Source organism: Rhinatrema bivittatum, chromosome 1 (assembly GCF_901001135.1).
Source record: "Rhinatrema bivittatum chromosome 1, aRhiBiv1.1, whole genome shotgun sequence".
NCBI lineage: Eukaryota > Metazoa > Chordata > Amphibia > Gymnophiona > Rhinatrematidae > Rhinatrema > Rhinatrema bivittatum.
In genome coordinates, this window is record NC_042615.1 from 827,512,174 (window position 1) to 827,529,421 (window position 17,248).

The following is a 17,248-nucleotide window of genomic DNA, read 5'->3' on the forward strand; positions in this document are numbered from 1 at the left end:
ACTAGTGTCCCTAGCGCCTCCTTTTGCCCGTTTCTACCACCTGGCCTAATTTAAATACAGAATCGTGCGCACAGGAGAGTGTCCTGTGCACGCGCCCGCTCTCCCGCGGACTATACTGAATCGGCCTGTTTGAGCATTAGTGTGCATAGCTTTGCAGATATTACTTATTTTTCCATTTCTATACAATTATTTAATGTTTTACTTACCTTAGGGTTTTGTTCACCCATCTCAATGATTCTAGTTTAAAGCCATCCTCAGTAGGTCTGCCTGTCTGTGCAGAAAAAGGCTGTGCTCCCAGATCTGGCTCTTCTGTCATGCTAAGAATTTCTCCCCCAGTACTGTACCTCTCCTTTGGATTTTGCAACCTAAATGCAATAATGCATGAAGCTTTGCTAGGTTAGGAGCATCATCAGAATTACTGTAATTATTTGCCAAAGCATTTGTTTCCTGGAACTATTTTAGTGACTAGAAAGGAGTGAGTGAGAGTTTATCCCTCCGAATCCTCTCAGCCCCCTCTTTTCAACAGAAGATCATTCATTTACTTTGCAGCACCCCTGAATCTTCAGAGGGTATCAGAGGGTATAGTCCCTATTATGGATGCAAGTAGTTGAGTGCCAAATCTTCAGGGGAACAAGGTTTTGCTGAGCTGTTTCATCCATCAACTACTGGTGAAAGAGAGACTGCCTGAGTTCTCAGCAGGACCGCTGGTGGCAGGAGATGATGTGTGTGCAAGGTCCGAGGAGAGAGCTGATTCCCAGGCAGACCTCGCTGAGCCCACTGGGGCTGTGACTGTGTTGCTACTGCAAGATAAGGACCAACAGGGAGAAACTGAAGGAGAGCTAATCTTGCTTTGGTGAAGAGAGGATCAGACAGCTCTGGGATATCATTGGCTTGACAGCTTCAGGCCTTGGTTCCCTTAGCGTTTCAGAAATCAGCTTCTGAGATGACTGAACCTCCGGTGGTTATCCTTGACACTATTTGGAGTGTACTGGTGAGATTAGATGCATCCTTGAATAACTGCTCCATGCAAAATAATACTTTCTCTGAAAATCTGAAGAACTTTGCTTCTAATCAGAAAGTTATTAACAAAGAGTCTTAGACAGATTAGGCACTTTAGAGAAGGAAGTGAGTGATAGTTAGGACCTTCAATATAGCGATTGCTCAGGATAAATTTAGTCTTCATAGAAAACTGGAGCAGATGGAGAACCAAGCAAGTTATTTCAACCTTTGAGTAATAAACATCCCTGGGATCTCTGGTGTGGAGCCTCGTGAAGCTTGGTAGAAATATCTTGTGGAGATTTTTGGAGTCTCCTCAGAAAAAATTCTTCTTTTGAATAAAATATATTATCTGCCAATTGGGAAGCACCTTGAGTGCTTTGAGTTGGAACAAGGGGCAGGCCAATTACTGGGGTACAGCTTGGATGTAAAATCTTTTTTGGTATAGTAAATGAATAAAGAATGTAATAGGGCCACCTTGTTAGTCCCTTTCATTGTTCATCACGATTTCATTTCAGAAACTCTTCAAAATTACTTATGGGTCATAAAATATGGATGCTCCCTGATTTAGCTAAATATACTCAAGAAACAATAAAACAGTCCCTGGTTTTGTGCCAGGAGACGTGAGACCTTGGTGCTACATTTTTCCTTCTACATCCATCTAAATGTTTATATATTCTGGTGTGAGTTATATACTTTTTTATCCTGAACACCTGAGATTTTTGTCTGGTAGCAAAATGTCAAGCCAGTTCTACTCCATTAGCTGTTAGAAGGGATTGATATTTGGTCTTTATATTTAAGTACTCCAGGGTTATTCATGCCTAATTGATTTTTCTTATCAGCTCCTGATGGGTCTATAATAATCATTGGAGAATTTCCATGTATGTGTAGCCCTTGGGCTAAGGTCGTCACTGTAGAGTACATGGGACGCCCTCAGATATTCAAACTGCCCTGCCTCCCCCAGATGTTCAGAGAGTGCTCGTGTACACAGGCACTTAGGGAGGGAGCCTCTAGCTCAGAGCCTCATTATAGCCACACTGTGGCTGGAAACTCCACAATATAGAGCCCACATTCCTTTATAAGCTCAATGGCCCCAGAAGATACTGAGAACACTCAAGTAGGTCCAAGATTGGGGGTTCAAAACCTTCACATGGTGGGGTCAAACCTGCAGAGTTTCCAGTTATGTTCCTCTGTCTCCTGTTAAATATCAGGGCAGAGAATTTCATGTGATTTATACACGTGTCCTTCCTTGGATTAAGAATGAGCAAGTGACAGGTCAGTTAGGGATGTTGGCACATGTACAAGGCTTGAAGCTTGGACCGACTCCCAAGATGTCACAGATGATGGCACCAGGTGAGCTGTCACCTGAGATTCTGGGCGGAGTAAGAGGGACACTCAGTGTATAAATGAGCTCCCAGCATTGACTTCTCTACTCAGACTCCTCTGTATATTGTAGCTCAAGGCTCAATATACAGCCAACGCAACCATGAAGATCGCAATTGCCTTTCTGATGGTGGCTCTGATCTGCTTCTGTCAGGGTAAGAAACCTTTAAATTATTGCAGAATACTGAGCAGAAATATCAGTATTTACTGGTTTGATCTTTCATACTATAGGATGCAGAGAATTCCTGAGTGAACGTTTGATATTCTCTTTTGCATGCAAATATCCAGAATGGTTTGAGTCTGGCATCCGTGCCCTGAGAGCAGGGAGTATGGGGCAGGCAGATTTGCTGAGAAGGTACTGGAAGTCAAACTTTAGCAGGATGCCCTCTGAATATTTATAGCACTGAACAGGATGGCCAGATTTCTAATTTTGAGATGGAAATTCCTCCTATCAAAGGCCCAGTTCAGGTGTCTGGCACTCTTCTGACTCCTTTCCCCCTCTTCCCCCACCGCCCCACTGTCAAGTAAAAAAAAATACAAAATAATAAAAACATTAGCATAAAATTACAGGACAAATCTCAGGTTCTGGGTCTGGTCCGTTATTGTACCTGGTCAGGTTTCATTTCTGGTCTAAAATTGGAAATGGGATTTAATTCTTGCAATGTGAAGGGCCTTGAAGGTTAGCTTTCCTGCTGCTCAGGGAACCCTACACTTTGAGATATTTTAACATTATGGGCACATCCAGCCCAGGGGTAACTCACTTAGAAGAATTTTTTCTCCTATACATTTCTGCCCCTTTCTGCTTTGATGCCCAAATGCATGACTCTAATAAATCTTAGCTGTTAGACTTAGCTGTGCAACTACAAAGATTAAGAGTACAACAGGCATGGGCATTGTTTAAAAATATCAACTTAGAAGCCCAATCCAGATATATTCCATGCATTAAAAAAAGGTGAAAAGAAGTCTATATGACTACTGTAATGGTTAAAAAGTGAAATAAAAGAAGCCATTTTAGCCAAAAGAACTTCCTTCAAAAATTAGAAGGATCCATTTAAAGAAAATAGGAAAAATCATAAGCACACATTAAAAAAGGTGGAAAGAAGGCAAAACGAATACCGGCATGGTTAAAAGGGGACAAGTGAGGTAATCAAATTTGCAGATGATACAAAATTGTTCAGAGTAGTTAAATCACAAGCAGATTGTGATAAATTGCAGGAAGACCTTGTGAGACTGGAAGATTGGGCATCCAAATGGCAGATGAAATTTAATGTGGATAAGTGCAAGGTGATGCATATAGGGAAAAATAACCCTTGCTGTAGTTCCACAATGTTAGGTTCCATATTAGGCACTACAACCCAAGAAAGAGATCTAGGCGTCATAGTGGATAACACATTGAAATCGTCGGCTCAGTGTGCTGCGGCAGTCAAAAGGGAATGGTTAATAAAACGGAAAATGTCATAATGCCTCTGTATCGCTCCATGGTGAGACCGCACCTTGAATACTGTGTACAATTCTGATCGCCGCATCTCAAAAAATATATAATTGTGATGGAGAAGGTACAGAGAAGGGCTACCAAAATGATAAAGGGGATGGAACAGCTCACCTATGAGGAAATATGCCTGAAGGGTGGCCAATATAACCCTGATATTTAAAAAGGGCTTTAGGGGTGGTCTGGGAAATTATAGACCAGTAAACCTGACTTCAGTGCTGGTAAAAATTGTGGAAACTTCTCTGAAGAACAAAATCACACAACATAAAGTTAGACATGGTTTAGTGGGACACAGCCAGAATGGAAGGGGAATTTTGCCTCACAAATCTGCTACATTTTTTTCAAAGAGGCAAATAAATATGTGGATATAGGTTAGCTGTAGATTTTGTGTATTTAGATTTTCAGAAGCCATTTGACAAATTCCCACATAAGAGAAACCTAAGAATATTAAAAACTCATGGGATAGGAGGCAGTGTCCTTTTGTAGACTGCAAACTCATTAAAAGATAGGAAACGGAGAGGGTAAATGAATGCCCAAGCAGACGAGGTTGCATTCTGGAAATGAATGAATTGCTACATAGATAGCGGCAACAAGAACGTTCCCATAAACGTGACTGCAGACCCTAACACTGAATATGCAGGATATTTTGGAGACCAAAATAATACATGGGAGATTGCACTATTTAATATTCTGGAAGGGATATGGCCCTGAATACAGGACATGGGAGCCATCTCAAAACATTCAAGCCCCACGGCTCACCAAGAGATTTCATCGCCTCTTTCCCCACCAAACTAAACCCAAGGACCTTAGGGAAGGGCAGAGGAGGGGGAGGTACAGTAATGTCCCACTGGCTTTGGTAGCCACGCTGAGGCTGGTGTCCCCTTACCTCCAGGCTGCATGGACCTCCTTCCTGCTCTACTCTATGGCGTCTCTGCATCCCGCCCATGCATTCCTAGGTACACACACATGGGCATCTCTATTATCCTTAAAGGGCCCATGGTGGGAAACCCTCTAGCAGTGCTTCTAGATGATGTCACTGTGTCCTGGTATATTAGGGCTGGCCTTGCCTCTTTCTATTGCCTTAGCAACAGATCTCCAACACTTGCCATTGGTTCTCATTGCCCATGTCTCCTGCCTTGCCATGTTCCTGTCCTTCAGCCTTGCCTTACCATGTTCCAGTGTCTCCTGCACAGCCTTTTTGAACTGCCCCACAATCTGTCTCCTCTGTTGTTGACCCAGACTGCCTTGGACTTATGCTCAATAGCTGCCTGCCCTGACCATTTCTCAGATCTAGCTGCATAACCTGACCATTCCCTGGATTTTGTCTGTTTCTAGTCACCTGCCCTGACCACTGCCTGAACATAACCTCCTCTACCCTTTTCCTGTCTCGACCAACAGTGATCCATCCAAGTCCTGCTGCCCACAGAACCGAAAGGCTTAACCTGAGCAGGAGGTGTCTGGGTCAAGTAAAGACCCCAGCCTACCTGATCTTGCCAGGGACTTTATCTGTTACTGCTTGTGGGGGCCTGACAGGTGTCTCCATGGATCAAACAGTATTTATTTATTTAGAAATACTTATATACTATGCCCTCCAAGGCTCAAGGTATTTTCAATAAAACATGCATAAAATAAATATAACATTAATAAAACATACTTGGTTTAAAATAATTTAAAACAAAGTAAAATAAAAATAAAAATTAGGACAAAATAAAATTCATAATAAATTATATTAAAGAGGAGAATAGATATGGGGAGAGTAGGCAGGGAAGCAGTAGCCAGGATGGATGGATGGATGCTAGGAGAGGGAGGGAGGTAAATTTTGCTATTAATCAGGAAAAGTACATTTGAAAATATGTTTTTTAGTGCCTTTTTAAATTCCTTAGTATCAGATATGAGATGAATGTGTATAGAGGATTTCAGAGAATGTATTTGTGGTAGCATTTGGTTCTGTGATCTTAAAATGCAGGAGGACATGTATATATGTAAGGTTGAGGAGAGCTGACAATTTTTATTATGGATTAAGTTGTGAATAATAGTGAATAATTTGTACTGTATGTGCCAGTTAATGGGTGGCCAAGGAAGATCATGTAATACAGGGGTAATGTGATCATTAAGCTTGGAGCCAGAAAGAAGACGAGCAGCTTTGGACAACTTGTAATGGATAAAGGGCTGATATAGGGAGAATAGTGTAAAGGGTATTGCAGTGAGAACAAGGGACTGGATGACAGTATGAAATGCATTATGTTCAAGTAGAGGTTTGATGTGTTTTAGTAGATGAATCTTATAGAATGATGTTTTGACAACTGTTTGAATACGTGATTGCCTGTTAAATTTTAGATCAAAATGTATGCCGAGGTTCCGTACTTTATTGGTGATGTCAATATTAATGTTGTCAACAGTAATATGAGTCAGGATGTGAGTAAATGAGAGGTTTCCTAGAATCATGATTTCTGTTTTGGATAAATTTAGATAGAAAAAAAATTGTATATCATCTGCATAGATACGATAGGAACATAAGAACATATGCTGGGTCAGACCAAGGGTCCATGAAGCCCAGCATCCTGTTTCCAACAGAGGCCAAACCAGGCCACAAGAACCTGGCAATTATCCAAACACTAAGAAGATCCCATGCTACTGATGCAATTAATAGCAGTGGCTGTTCCCTAAGTAAACTTGATTAATAGCCGTTAATGAACTTCTCCTCCAAGATCCAATCCTTTTTTGAACCCAGCTACACTAACTGCACTAACTACATCCTCTGGCAACAAATTCCAGAGCTTTATTGTGCGTAGAGTGAAAAAGAATTTTCAATGATTAGTCTTAAATGTGCCCCATGCTAACTTCATGGAATGCCCCCTAGACCTTCTATTATTTGAAAGTGTAAATAACCGAGTCACATCTACTCATTCAAGACCTCTCATTATCTTAAAGACCTCTATCACATCCCCCCTTAGCCGTCTAGAGATGTGAATCGTGTCCTCGATCGTCTTAACGATCGATTTCGGCTGGGAGGGGGAGGGAATCGTATTGTTGCCGTTTGGGGGGGGTAAAATATCGTGAAAAATCGTGAAAAATTGAAAAATCGTAAAATCGCAAAACCGGCACCTTAAAACCCCCTAAAACCCACCCCCGACCCTTTAAATTAAATCCCCCACCCTCCCGAACCCCCCCCCCCAAATGAGTTAAATAACCTGCGAGTCCAGCGGCGGTCCGGAACGGCAGCGGTCCGGAACGGGCTCCTGCTCCTGAATCTTGTTGTGTTCAGCCGGCGCCATTTTCCAAAATGGCGCCGAAAAATGGCGGCGGCCATAGACGAACACGATTGGACGGCAGGAGGTCCTTCCGGACCCCCGCTGGACTTTTGGCAAGTCTCGTGGGGGTCAGAAGGCCCCCCACAAGCTGGCCAAAAGTTCCTGGAGGTCCAGCGGGGGTCAGGGAGCGATTTCCCGCCGCGAATCGTTTTCGTACGGAAAATGGCGCCGGCAGGAGATCGACTGCAGGAGGTCGTTCAGCGAGGGTTCCGGCGCCTCGCTGAACGACCTCCTGCAGTCGATCTCCTGCCGGCGCCATTTTCCGTACGGAAAATGGCGCCAGCCATACGCGTATGGCCGGCGCCATTTTCCGTACGAAAACGATTCGCGGCGGGAAATCGCTCCCTGACCCCCGCTGGACCTCCAGGAACTTTTGGCCAGCTTGTGGGGGGCCTCCTGACCCCCACGAGACTTGCCAAAAGTCCAGCGGGGGTCCGGAAGGACCTCCTGCCGTCCAATCGTGTTCGTCTATGGCCGCCGCCATTTTTCGGCGCCATTTTGGAAAATGGCGCCGGCTGAACACAACAAGATTCAGGAGCAGGAGCCCGTTCCGGACCGCTGCCGTTCCGGACCGCCGCTGGACTTGCAGGTTATTTAACTCATTTGGGGGGGGTTCGGGAGGTTGGGGGATTTAATTTAAAGGGTCGGGGGTGGGTTTTAGGGGGTTTTAAGGTGCCGGCTCACGATTCTAACAATTTATAACGATAAATCGTTAGAATCTCTATTGTATTGTGTTCCATAACGGTTTAAGACGATATTAAAATTATCGGACGATAATTTTAATCGTCCTAAAACGATTCACATCCCTATAGCCGTCTCTTCTCCAAGCTGAACAGCCTTTCCTCATAGGGGAGCTGTTCCATTCCCTTTATCATTTTGGTTGCCCTTCTCTGTACCTTCTCCATCGCAATTATATCTTTTTTGAGATGCGTCGACCACAACTGTACACAGTATTCCAGGTGCGGTCTCACCATGGAGCAATACTGAGGCATTATGACATTTTCCGTTTTATTAATCATTCCTGTCTTAATAACTCCTAACATTCTGTTTTCTTTTTTGACTGCTGCAACACACTGAGCCAACGATTTTAAAGTATTATCCACTATGATGCTTAGGGCTTTTACCTGGATGGTAACTCCTAATATGGAACCTAACATCGTGTAACTACAGCAAGGGTTATTTTTCCCTATATGCAACACCTTGCACTTTTCCACATTAAAATTAATCTGCCATTTGAATGCCCAATCTTCCAGTCTTGCAAAGTCCTCCTGTAATGTATCACAGTCTGCTTGTGATTTAACTACTCTGAATAATTCTGTATCATCCACAAATTTGATAACCTCACTCATTGCATCCCTTTCCAGATCATTTATACATATATATATATATATATATATATATATATATATATATTGAAAAGCACCAGTCCAAGTACAGATCCCTGAGGCACTCCACTGTTTACCCTTTTCCACTGAGAAAATTGACCATTTAATCCTACTCTCTGTTTCCTGTCTTTTAATCAGTTTGTAATCCATGAAAAGACATCGCCTCCTATCCCATGACTTCTTAGTTTTCGTAGAAGCCTCTCATGAGAGACTTTGTCAAATGCCTTCTGAAAATCCAAATACACTATATCTACCAGTTCACCTTTATCCACATGTTTATTAACCCCTTCAAAAAAATGAAGCAGATTTGTTAGGCAAGACTTCCCTTGGGTAAATCAATGTTGACTGTGTTCCATTAAACGATGTCTTTCAATATTCTCTACGATTTTGATCTTGAGAATAGTTTCCACTATTATTCCCAGCACTGAAGTCAGGCTCACTGGTCTTTAGTTACTGGGATTGGCCCTGGAGACTTTTTAAAATATTGGGGTTACATTGGCTACTCTCCAGTCTTCAGGTACAATGGATGATTTTAATGATAGGTTACAAATTTTAACTAATAGATCAGAAATTTCATTTTTTAGTTCCTTCAGTACCCTAGGATGCATACCATCCGGTCCAGGTGATTTGCTACTCTTTAGTTTGTCAATCTGGCCTACTACATCTTCCAGGTTCACAGTGATTTCGTTCAGTTCGTCTGACTCATCACCCCTGAAAACCATCCACGGAACATCCTCATTAGTAAACACGGAAGCAAAGAATTAATTTTGTCTTTCTGCAATGGCCTTATCTTCCCTAAGAGTCCCTTTAACCCCTCGGTCATCTAATGGTCCAACCGACTCCCTCACAGGTTTCTTGCTTCGGATATATTTTAAAAAGTTTTTATTATGAATTTTTGCCTCTATGGCCATTTCAAATTCTCTCTTCTCCTATCTTATCAATGTTTTACACTTAACTTGACAATGCTTATGTTTTATCCTATTATCTTCCGATGGATCCTTCTTCCAATTTTTGAAGGATGTTTTTTTGGCTAAAATAGCCTCTTTCACCTCATCTTTTAACCATGATGGTAATTGTTTTGCCTTCTTTCCACCTTTCTTAATGTGTTGAATAGATATGGATTGCGCCTCTAGGATTGTATTTTTAAACAATGTCCAAGTCTGTTGAACACTTTTAACCTTTGCAACTGCACCTTTCAGTATTTTTCTAAATATTTTCCTCATTTTATCAAAGTTTCCCTTTTGAAAGTTTGGTGTTAGAGCTGCAGATTTACTTATTATCCCCCTTCCAGTTATTAGTTTAAATTTGATCGTTATGATCACTGTTGCCAAGTGGCCCCACCCTGTTACCTCTCTCACCAAATCTTGCATTCCACTAAGAATTAAATCTAAAATAGCTCCCTCTCTTGTTGGTTCCTGAACCAATTGCTCCATGAAGCAATCATTTATTACATCCAGGAACTTTATGTCTCTAGCAAGTCCTGATGTTACATTTACCCAGTCGATATTGGAGTAATTGAAATCTCCCATTATTATTGCACTGCCAAATTGGTTTGCTTCCCTGATTTCTCTTAGCATTTCATCATCTGTCTGTCCATTTTGTCCAGGTGGACGCTAGTATACTCCTATCACTATACTCTTATCTAACACACATGGGATTTCTACCCATATAGATTCTACTGAGCATTTAGTCTCTTGTATGATCTTTAACCTTTTGGACGCTATACCCTCCCGGACATAAAGTGTCACACCCCCACCAAGTTGATCCTCCCTATCATTGCGATATAATTTGTACCCTGATATAGCACTGTCCCATTGGTTATCCTCCTTCCACCAAGTCTCTTTGATGCCAATTATGTCAATCTCATCATTTGCTACTATATACTCTAACTCTCCCATCTTACTTCTTAGACTTCTGGCACTGGCATACAGACATTTCAAAGTGTGTTTTTTTGTTTGTATTAACAACCTGCTTTTCAGTTGTTTGGCATAATTCAGAAATCATTAGCTTCAGTGATTTTTTACATTTAGGCATATGGACCATGTTTGCTTTTAATGGAACCTCTCTGTTGGGATGCCCTAACTCTCCTGTTTCATTAGTATCCTTCAAGGATACATTTCTCCGAACCATGCACTGTTGATTGGCTTTCCTCCTTGTTCTAGTTTAAAAGCTGCTTTATCTCCTTTTTGAAAGTTAGTGCCAGCAGCTTGGTTCCACTCTGGTTAAGGTGGAGCCCATCCTTTCAGAAAAGTCTCTCCTTTCCCCAAAAGTTTCCCCAATTCCTTACAAAGCTGAATCCCTCTTCCCTGCACCATCGTCTCATCCATGTATTGAAACTCTGGAGCTCTGCCTGCCTCTGGGGAACTGCACGTGTAACAGGAATCATTTCAGAGAATGCCACCCTGGAGTTTCTCGATATCAGCTTCCTATCTAAAATCCTAAATTTGGCTTCCAGAACCTCTCTCCCACATTTTCCTATGTCGTTGGTGCCCACATGTACCACGACAGCTGGCTCCTCCCCAGCACTGTCTATAATCCTATCTAGGTGACGTGTAAGGTCTGCCACCTTCGCACCAGGCAGGCAAGTTACCAGGCAGTTCTCATGTCCATCAGCCACTTTGCTATCTACATTTCTAATATTCGAATCACCAACTATGATGGCCGGTCTAACCCTTCCGTCCTGGGCAGTAGCCCTGGGAGACTTGTCCTCAGTGCAAGAGGACAAGTTGATAGAAGCTGGAAAAGAGGAGAGAGATGTATATTAAATAGAGCTGCAGAGAATGCCGATTTTTGAGGAACACCAGTATTTAATGGAAACCATGACGAAGTGGTGTTGTTGATTATGACAGTTTGTGTTCTATTGAGAAGATATGATTTAAACCATTGTAGGACAGTGCTGGTTTGTCCAATATTTGATAAGTGGGTGAGTAATGTATTCCTCCAATTCAGCCCTCTTCATATACTTGTCTATTATGTAAGGGCTCTGCCCAATGGTTTGTGTTCACTGTAAACCGATGCGATGTGCGAACGGTCATCGGTATAAAAGAAACGTTAAATAAATAAATAAATATTAACACTTCTCACATATGCTACCTGTAAATACCCCTCGTTCAATGTTATATGTTAAAGTTATCATTTGATTGTTTTTTGTATTTCATTGTTAAAAATTGTAAACCGGAGTGAAGGCCTTCACCAATACTTCGGTATATAAAAACCTATAAATAAATAAATAATATGTCATGGTTAATTGTGTCGCATGTAGCAGATAGAGCTAAGAAAATATATATGTAGGTGGTACTAGGGTCAATACCATGATATAAAATGTCTGTGCAGGAAAGAAGAAGAGTTTCAGTACTGTGATATTGTCTAAATCCAAACTGGTATTGATCTAAAATGGAGAACTGATCCATGTATTCAGAAAATTGTTTTAATACAGCTGATTTGATAACTTTGGCAATGATCGGTAGTGCGGAAATAGGACAAAACCTACTTTACTCAAGTGTAGTAGTATTCTGTTTTTTTGGGATAGGAGAGATCACCGCTTGTTTTAGTGAATTGGGAAATGATCCGGTAGACAAAGAGGGGTTGACAATATTAGCGATGGGCAGAGAAATATCATCTTTCATGGATTTCAGCAGAGTTGTGGAACAAGGGAAGGTGGATAAGTAGAAGGATTCATGTTAGAGATTATCTGGACTACTTCCGTGCTGGCAATAAGTTCAAAGGAATTCCAGTACTGATATGGTTTTGAGTTCTGACAAGTGGGTAAAGAGTTGGGAAATGTATTCACTATGTTGTCAATTTTGTTTTGAAAGAAATTCTCAAATGATTCACAGAAACTGAGATTTGGTGTGGGTTTTGGATATAGAAAGTTAAGAGTTGAATTGCTTGGTTAGCCTTTTGACGATATTGAAGAGGATTTTGGGATTATTATTTGCTTGGAAGATTTGCTTAGCAAAGTAGGCTTTTTTTGCAACATTGATTGAGGAATGATAGATAATTCAGAAAGGTATACAGACTATTATTATTGGTGCATTTATTATTTCTCCATTTCGTTTCGAGTCTGCGAAGGTTCTACTTTAATGTCATCAAGGTTTGAGAGAACCAGGGGGCATAGGAGGTTCTGGAGTTGAGGGATGTATGGATAGGAATGGGTTTACTTGAAGTGACGGTGAGCGTGTTGTCCCATGTATTGACCATGTCAGTCGTATCATTGCTGGAGAAATTAAGAACTAGAGGAAGGAGAATGTCCCTAAAAGATTAAGGATCAATCTGCTTTTGAGATCGAGAAAATGTTGGATTTCCTCGTGAGGTAGTAGAAGGTATGGCAGTAGGAATGTTGCAATTAATGATTTAACGAATGAGGTGGTGGTCAGACCATGGAACTGGCGTAATAGATATAGTGGAATCAAGCGAGATAACAGATGGGTTGGTGAATATCATGTCTAGTATATGGCCAGCATTGTGAGTGAGGTGATCTGTTGTTGCCAATCAAGGGCATTGGTTGCACTAATAAAGTATGCAATAGTATTTGACAGAGGGTATTGGTCAATGTGGAAGTTGAAGTCACCTAAGATGATAATTTTCTCTGGATGCAGTAAGGATATGGAAATGAATTCAATAAGGGCGGATAGATTCGAAAATAAAAGGCCGGGGGGGGGGGGGGGGGGCAGTATAATAGACACAGGTCAAACTTATCAGAGGTTAAAAGGATTAATTCAAAGGGATTGGCAAGACAGAGAAAAAGGGAAAAGGAGAGAGAGCGCTTGAAGAAAATGACAAGCCCACTGTCTCTACTATAAGGGCGTGCGTGGGTGGTGGAAATTAGTTAGTCGGGCAGCAAAGATTGAAAAGAGAAACGTCACCGTCAGATGTCCAGGACTCAGTGATTCATAAGCAGTCCTTGTTAGATTGATTGAGCTAATAAATCATAAATGATGAGAGTTTTTTAGTTATGGATCTAGTGTTGATTAAGTAGATGGAGAAGGAGTCCTGGGTTAAATATGGGAGGGGAGAAGGGAGGATAAGAAGGGGAATTGAAATTAAATTGGCACGTGGCCATGTCCAGTGATAGTTGGGATCTGCATGATATAGCAAAGAGAAAACAACCATAAAGAGAGAAATGAGATATGCACAGAGAGGCACGCACGAAAGGGTGGATCCTGCCAGCACAGGCACCTCCAGCTTCCAGGGCCTGTTTATATCAGGCTATCACCCCCAGATGATATCACAAGGGGGGGGGGGGGGGGCGTGGATAGGTTTCCGCTGAAGCTGGTGCTCTCAAGGTGTCAGGGGAGCAGAGACCATGGAACCATTAGCGTGGAGCAAAAGTAGGAACAGTCCAAACATTTAACAGGCCCTTGGTCTGACCCAGCATCCTGTTTCCAACAGAGGCCAAACCAGGCCACAAGAACCTGGCAATTACCCAAACACTAAGAAGATCCCATGCTACTGATGCAATTAATAGCAGTGGCTATTCCCTAAGTAAACTTGATTAATAGCCGTTAATGGACGTCTCCTCCAAGAACTTATCCAAACCTTTTTTAAACTCAGCTACACTAACTGCACTAACCACATCCTCTGGCAACAAATGCCAGAGCTTTATTGTGTGTTGAGTGAAAAAGAATTGTCTCTTAGTTTTAAATGTGCTACTTGCTAACTTCATGGAATGCCCCCTAGTCCTTCTATTATTTGAAAGTGTAAATAACTGATTCACATCTACTCGTTCCAGACCTCTCATGATCATAAAGACTTCTATAATATCCCACCTCAGCCATCTCTTCTCCAAGCTGAACAGCCCCAACCTCTTCAGCCTTTCCTCATAGGGGAGCTGTTCCATCCCCTTTATCATTTTGGTTGCCCTTCTCTGTACCTTCTCCATCACAACTATATCTTTTTTGAAATGCGGTGACCAGAATTGTACACAGTATTCAAGGTGCGGTCTCACCATAGAGTGCTATAGAGACATTATGATATTTTCCATTTTATTAACCATTCCCTTCCTAATAATTCCTAACATTCTGTTTGCTTTTTTGACTGCCGCAGCACACTGAGCCGACGATATTAAAGTATTATCCACTATGATGCCTAGATCTTTTTCCTGGCTGGTAGTTCCTAATATGGAACCTAACATCGTGTAACTACAGCAACGGTTATTTTTCCCTATATGCAACACCTTCCACTTCTCCACATTAAATTTCATCTGCCATTTGGATGCCCAATTTTCCAGTCTGACAAGGTCTTCCTGCAATTTATCACAATCTGCTTGTGATTTAACTACTCTGAACAATTTTGTGTCATCTGCAAATTTGATAACCTCACTCGTCGTATTTCTTTCCAGATCATTTATAAATATATTGAAAAGTAAGGGTCCCAATACAGATCCCTGAGGCACTCCACTGTCCACTCCCTTCCACTGAGAAAATTGTCCATTTAATCCTACTCTCTGTTTCCTGTCTTTTAACCAGTTAGCCTCTAGCATCTAGGGCCTGTTTTTATCGGACTATTGCCCCCAAATGATGTCACAAGGGGGGGGGGGGCGTGGATGATTTGCCACTGAAGCAGGTGAACCAGCATAACAGGCAAGTAGATAGGGCAGGTAGCCTCCAACATCCAGGACCAGTACCAATTCTGCAGCGGAGAAGGGCTCACACTTTCTGGAACATGGCACCTTGGTGCAATTTTTGATGAGCCCTCAGCCTTGGACTTTGCAGTGTTCAGTTCCTTTTAATCCTGGGATGGTTTCTGCACTAAATCTATGGCTTAATATCACTTCTTCAGCTCAAGGGAAAGTGAAGTCAGGATGTACAGTGGCTCTAGTAATCTGGGTCCAGTTGTCAACTTCAGGTCCATTTTCAGCTCCCCACTTGAGTTTTTCATCTCTGATGACTCAATAAGCATTTCATAGATGGAGTCCCCCCATTCTCACAGATGCTTGTGTCTTTTTGCAAACTGATGCCAAACAAATAGCAGGTTTAATATGTGTGAAGCATTGTCAGGATAACAAATGCGTAAGTCCACTTTGAAAAAAACCTATGCACAGCACACAGCTGCCACATAAATAAGTTACCCCTTTCTTCCCCCATGTGTGTGTGTGGGGGGGGGGGGGGGGGGAGGGAAGAAATTGTGTAGGGTGGTTGGGGGGGGGGAGATGGTACTGATGCATGGTATTTGTGAGGGTAGAGGGTGAGTGCGTGTGTGTGTATATGGTTGGAGGAGGGTGGTGTGAGGGTGGAGATACAGCTGGTAGTGGATATGCCAAGGCTGGGGGGTAGTGTGTGTGTGTGTCTGTGTGTGAATGCTTCCTACTTATTCCCCCTCCACTGCATGTGTATGTATATGTGTGTGTGGGAAGGGATTAGTGGGAGTGGTTTAGGTGGGTGGGATATGTGTGTGTGGGAAGGGATTAGTGGAATGGTTTAGATGGGTGGGATATGTGTGTGTAGGAAGGGATGGGTGGGAGTGGTTTAGGTGGGTGGGATATGTGTGTGGAACAGGTGTATGTGGGGGGATGGTTATGTGTGGGGGTGAGGACACAGTGAGTATATGGATGTATGGAGGGAAGGTGAGGGGATAGAAAGCTGTCTGTGTGCACAATTATGCCAAATCCCTCCCTTCTCACTCTTGTAACTTACCCCTCTCCTATCTTCTCTTCAGTTATCTGCCATTTAGCTTATGCTCACTCTCCTCCTACTCTCCCATACCCTCCCCTCTTTCCAACTCCTGCTGAATCATTGTACCATACACATACAAAGGATCTCCGACACACATTGGATTTTACTCCCTCATACACTAACACAGGCTCTCACATACTGGCTCTCTCTCTCTCACACAGGCTCTCTCATGCTCATGGCTCTTTCTTCCATACTCTTACCACACAGGCTCTCTCTCTTTCTGTCTCACACACATAGACAAACAAACTCACTCTCTCACTAGCACTCTCTTCCTCACACATGCTCTTACTCAATGGCACACTCTCTCTTACATACATAAAAGCTATCTCACAATCACTCTCTCACACATACCAAGCTCTTTCTCACTCACTCACTTTCACACATATACACACACAAGCTCTCTCTCACACATACACAAAAACTGTCTCACTCTCTTCCTTTCCCTCTCTCTCAAACACAAACACACACAGATAAGCTGTCTCTCACTCACTGTTGTCCTCTCTCTCTCACTCACTCACATATGAGTTCTCTCTCATGGCACTCTCTTCTCCTCACACACATAAACTGTCTCACACTATCTTTCTCTCTCACGCTCACACACACACACACAAACATCTCTGTCATTCACTGGCACTCTTCCCTCTCTCACACACACACAAACTGTCTCTCACTCACTGATGTTCTCTCTCTCACACACACATACAAACACTTTCTCTCTCTCATAAATACACACACATGATGTTTCACACTTTTCTCTCAATCACACACACACATACAAAAGTTCTTTCTCACTCACTGGCACTCTCATAGTCTGGGCCTCATCTTCAGTATGCTGATGCCCCACTGGGCCTTTTCTTATTCACCACAGGCAGTAGGAGAGTTATTGATGGCCCTGCTATTTGGGCCTTTCCTTGTGCACTACAGGCACAAGGAAAGGTGGAGGAGAGGTGGAGGAAAGGCAGCAGGAGAAGCAGCAGGAGAGACACTAAGAAAGGTGGAGGAAAGGCAGCA

At 42.5% G+C, this 17,248-nt stretch overlaps 1 protein-coding gene across 50 annotated transcripts in view; it reads left to right on the plus strand.

The window, feature by feature from the left end:
• The first annotated feature begins 2,411 nt into the window (after positions 1 to 2,411).
• LOC115079149 (GATA zinc finger domain-containing protein 14-like) overlaps positions 2,412 to 17,248 on the plus strand; it is a 437,489-nt gene continuing 422,652 nt past the window's right edge. For 43 of the 50 annotated variants that reach the window (XM_029582299.1, XM_029582459.1, XM_029582308.1 and 40 more), the window contains exon 1: positions 2,413 to 2,534. In XM_029582299.1, the coding sequence (XP_029438159.1) occupies positions 2,483 to 2,534 (52 nt within the window). In that variant the 5' untranslated portion in view covers positions 2,413 to 2,482. Of the gene's footprint in view, positions 2,535 to 17,248 lie in introns of all 50 variants that reach the window. The other 7 variants (XM_029582467.1, XM_029582591.1, XM_029582583.1 and 4 more) reach the window with 1 other exon arrangement.